Source organism: Vulpes lagopus, chromosome 1, assembly GCF_018345385.1.
Source record: "Vulpes lagopus strain Blue_001 chromosome 1, ASM1834538v1, whole genome shotgun sequence".
NCBI lineage: Eukaryota > Metazoa > Chordata > Mammalia > Carnivora > Canidae > Vulpes > Vulpes lagopus.
Window position 1 is genome coordinate 171,625,975 of NC_054824.1, and position 4,798 is coordinate 171,630,772.

The following is a 4,798-nucleotide window of genomic DNA, read 5'->3' on the forward strand; positions in this document are numbered from 1 at the left end:
ATTTCCTTATGCTTAATGAATCACTAATAGATTGATCAAAAAAAAAAAATTAAGGCACTGGCCTGCTTAGTTTAGCTATGACAGAAGTTCACACAATCAAGACTTTAGGAACACCAAAGCACCCTTTCATTTGCTCCTTCTGTACAACGGCCATAACCCTTATGTAAAGCTTTGTTGAACCTCAATTTGTCCCACCTCTTAAACACCCTATTTATAAGCTGCTATAGGCCAATACCAACTTTTAAAGTACTAGCAAGACTATTTTATCATTCTGATTTGTTTTTGAAATAGATTAATGAATACCTTTAGAACACTGAATATTTGCCTTAGACAAAAAGCTCTTAAATGTAGTGGTTATAGTAAAACCAACTGATAACTTGGCTGTCATCACCTAAGTGTTTACCACGACCCAAACACTGAGCAGATCAGGAAGTTTTGCTAAGCTGAATTTGCCTAGCCCTCCTTCCTTATCTAGTTTGACACAAGCAATTTCCTTTCACTAATGCATTTACTTTCCACAGATAAAATAAAATTTAAAAAAGCATTGGAAATTCCATCCTGACATCCACTGGACTGCAGAGGTGGATCTAACTGGGCAAGTTAGTCTCATTAAGCCTCCCACTCCTGTCATTTTTTTTTCTTCAACAACAAAAGCTGAAAGATGACCCACGTTATACAGTTTAACAGGGTAATAAAAGGAAGCTTTTGTGATAACATTTTTGCATTTGGGAAGGGCTTCAAAAGTTAGCACTAAAGTTGTTTAATATCAGGCACCATCAGTTTGGGCTGTAGAAAATCATATTGGGCTAAACTGACTTTAGGAAAGGCAGTTGTAGTGACAGGTTTCAAGAAACTAGCTGGGCACTGATATTAGTATCTAACAGCTATCCTCCCATCTAGGGGAGAAACCTTAAACGTGTCTCTCTTGCTACTTAGTGAAGCCAGCAAACAATGTCCCCAGGCTGTGCTCGACTGATATTAAGAACCACACTTGACCACAGTTCCCCTCCTCCCACTTCTCTCCCAATCCAGACAGGTGATTACAGACAAGGAGGCAATTAAGTTGCTTCAAAATATTTAATACGTGTTAGACACGTAAAGTTACATTTTTATACAAAAATCAATACAACGGAGGAGAAAATACTGTACAAAAACCTTGTCAGCTCCCCCAACCTTTATACAACAAAGACTGGAGTCACCGTATCTACAAAACCATAAGGTCTTTCCACTTAGGGCTTCTGTCTGTAAACTTTGTTTCATTAAACACTTTTTAAAAGCACTGTGTAGTAGTTCTGATCTAGAGCTTTTAAAAATATATCTATTCTCTATAAACTCCATATTTCCAAGCTCGAACTCTTCTGTGAAGTTCATCAAGCTTTTTTTTTTTTTTTTTCCCTGTGGGGAAGACAAGGGCCGCTCATATTATTCCCTTTTCCCAGAGTAATCACAGGGTATAAACGTTTTTCGGTGATAGAAGGGGGGGGGGGGGAGAAATAATACAAGTCTCTACCCCAGACTAAATCCCTCTAGTCTTAGGAAATCCTGTGAGGAAATGCCACTCCTGGCACTGGTGCGGTGCTAGCTTTCATGTGAGGGGTGTGTGTAAAGTCCCTTCCTCCCCCGAGTACGAAAGGGGAACTCCCCAGCCCCGGCCCCCCGCGCCGCTTCCTTCTCGGTGCTGCCGGCAGAGGAAAGTCCCTGTCTGCCCCCAATCTCCTAAGCCCTGGGAAAGGGGGGATGCATTCCAGAAGGACAGAATAGTCTTAATTCAACAAGACACACGTACGTACACAGACATAACACTACACAAAAGTGAACGATCGTCCTCTTCCGACGAGCCTCACGCCCCCAGGTCCCCAGAGGCGACGGCGGGGAGGCTCGGCCCAGCAGGGCCGCCGAGCCCAGGGGCGAGTCCGTGCTGCCCGGCAGCGCCCACAGTCTCCGCCGCGCGCCCGGCGCCTACGGTCCCGCGGCCGCCCTCGCAGCCTCACGTCGGGGCCACCCCGCGGCTCAGCCTCCTCCCCAAGGGGGCGCCGGGGGCTCAGAAGGCCACGATGGCTGTGCTCCAAGGGTTAATGTCTCTCAGCACCGGCTTATCGCAGCAGATCTGCCCGGGCTCCGCGGCTTCCGGACCGCTCTCCTCTCCCTCGGCTTCCTCGCGGCCGCCGCCGGGGCTTTTCCGCAACAGTCCCGAGAAGCTGGAACCGAAGATGCTAATGAGGTTAGCCACGTTACCGGTCTCCATCTCCTCCTCCTCCGCCGCCGCCGCCGCCGCCCCGCCCGGCTGCTCCTCCGAGTTCCGGCGGGGCTTCTTCAGCGGGCTGGAGCCGGACGCCGGGCCGCCCGCGGGGCCGCCACCCACGCCCGCCGCGCCTCGCTTCCGGGGGCCGACGGCGGGCGGCGCTGGGGGCTCGTCCTCGGCGGGCCGCGGCGCGCAGCAGGCCAGTCGGGGGCACGCGCCCGGCGCCCCGGGCCTGTCCTCCGCTCCCGGCGGGCAGCCGCACTGGCGGCGCGCCCCCCGGGGCCCCTCGGGGAAGCCGTCCGAGCCTCCGGCGGGGCCCGCGGCTCCTCCCTCCGCCGCCTCGCGCGCTCCCTCCACGCGGCGCCAGGCAGCTTCCGCCGCCTCCACCTCTCCGCCCCGAGGAGCGTCCCCGGCGCCCGTGACGGGGGCCGCGGGGCGCTCCGGCTGCGGCTGCGGCTGCGGCTCGGGCCAGGCGGCTCGGGCGGCCGGCGGCGGCGGCGGCTCCCCCCAGCCCGCGGGCGGCCCGGCCGCCGGCTCCCCGGGCTGCTGCTGCTGCGGCGGCGGCGGCGGCGGCACCGCCGGGCTCCCCGCGGGGCCGGCCAGGTAGAGGCCCGGGCACGGGTCACTCAGGTAGACCTGGCGGGCGCTGCGCAGCACCAGCGAGACCAGCAGGTTCTTGTGCAGCTTGATGCCGCCGCGCTGGACCCGCGAGTTGTAGATCTTGCCCAGGGAGATGCTGACGATGCGGTGCGCCTCCAGCTTGAACTCCATCGCGCCTCCCGTCCGCAGGGCTGGCGCCGAGGCGAGGGGCGGGGGGCGCTCCCCGGCTCACGTTCGCAAGCGGACCGGGGACGGGAGGCGTCCGCGAGTCCGGTCCGCGGCGGGACCGTCGATACTCGAAGGCTGGAGAGAGAACGACTCCGGTGCCGGGTGCCGTGCGCCGTGCTCCCGGCCGCCGCCGACGGCCGCCCGCTCCCAGCTTCGGTCGCTAACTGGGGGCGGCCGGACGCCCGGCGCCTTATATAGGCCGCTCGACCGCCAATCGCGAAGGGCCGCCAACCGTTCCGGGGCCGGCCGGCGCGCCCTCGTGCGCCGCGCGCGGCCAATCGGAGGCCGAGGAGGGGCGCCTGGGCTATTCGAACGTTAGCCCCGCGGAGCAGGCTCTTAAAGGGGGCGACGGCGCGCGGCGGCGGCCGGGCGGGTCGGGGCTTGCGCTCCGCGGGCGCCGGCGTCCGCAGCGAGGTTTGCTGCCGGGACCCGAGCGCGCTGAACCGCTCGAACTTTCAGCCCCGGATAATAACCAGCAGGACCGCATTTAGCAGATGCTGATTTCGGATGAGGGCCGGGCCTTCCTAGAGGCTCGACACACTCTTGGCATCTTGTCAGTTCTAACCCCGAAGAAAGAAAAAAAAGAGGGGGGCGGGAGGGGGTGGCTTCTAAAATTTCCTAAGTTTTCGGCTGCTTCTTAACGAATGGTGTTGACTGGGTACGAAATTACCGGTTCTCTACCAAAGCCATCCTGGGTCACTTTGCTCTCTAGATTCTAGAACGAACAGGCTTGTCACATAGGTTGCAATGAAAGGTGGTACAGGTTCTCCCCAAGGATTTTTCTTCAACGTAAGGACTGACCAGTTCACCCTTGGAAGAATCTAGCGAGTTCTAAAAATACAAGTAGAGAAGTCCTGTGTTCCCATCATGATGTCATAATTTTATTTTGTGTCAAGGTAAAAATATAAGGGGAAGAGTGTTCCAGACTTTTCTGGTCAGTCAACAACTTAGTCCATCTACTGATCCTTAGTATGTGGCATTAGGGCAGAATCACAACAGGGTTGTCCAGAGTCCTTGGACTGGGCTCCTGGAGAGTCTGAGTTAGGCCACCCAAGCTCCACCCAAGCTCCACCGCAGACCTCTGCTTGATGATTCTGGGCAAAGAACCTCAGGACACTTTCACTTCTCTCCAGCTTTATTTTTTTTTTTTTTTTAAGATTTTATTTATTCGGGATCCCTGGGTGGCGCAGCGGTTTGGCGCCTGCCTTTGGCCCAGGGCGCGATCCTGGAGACCCGGGATCGAATCCCACATCGGGCTCCCGGTGCATGGAGCCTGCTTCTCCCTCCGCCTGTGTCTCTGCCTCTCTCTCTCTCTGTGACTATCATAAATAAATAAAAATTTAAAAAAAAAGATTTTATTTATTCATGAGAGACACAGAGAGAGAGGGGAAGAGACACAGGCACAGGGAGAAGAAGCGGGCTCCATGCAGGGAGCCCAACGTGGGACTCTATCCCGGGTCTCCAGGATCAGGCCCTGTGCTGAAGGCGGCACTAAACCCCTGAGCCACCCGGGGTTGCCTGCTTCTCCAGCTTTAAAAGGGAGAAGTCACATACACACCTGCTCTATTACGCAAATTAAGTGACAACTCTCACCGTCCATAGATAAATGGATAAAGATGTGACACACACACAATGGAATATTATTCGGCCATTAAAACAATGAAATCTTGCCATTTGCGATGACATGGATGCAGCTAGGGAATGTAATGCTAATCAAAATAAATGAGA

General features: G+C 55.6%; 1 protein-coding gene across 1 annotated transcript; it reads right to left on the reverse strand.

Annotated features, from left to right (window-relative positions):
- Positions 1 to 1,063: 1,063 nt before the first annotated feature.
- IER5 (immediate early response 5) lies at positions 1,064 to 3,231 on the reverse strand. Its single transcript, XM_041726752.1, has one exon. The coding sequence runs from the start codon at positions 3,011 to 3,013 to the stop codon at positions 2,042 to 2,044; it is 972 nt and encodes a 323-aa protein (XP_041582686.1). The 5' UTR covers positions 3,014 to 3,231; the 3' UTR covers positions 1,064 to 2,041.
- Between the last annotated feature and the right edge of the window lie 1,567 nt (positions 3,232 to 4,798).

What these genes read in the sequence shown, in the direction of transcription:
- IER5 (XM_041726752.1), bottom strand. Translation starts at nt 3,013, where the DNA reads ATGGAGTTCAAGCTGGAGGCGCACCGCATCGTCAGCATCTCCCTGGGC.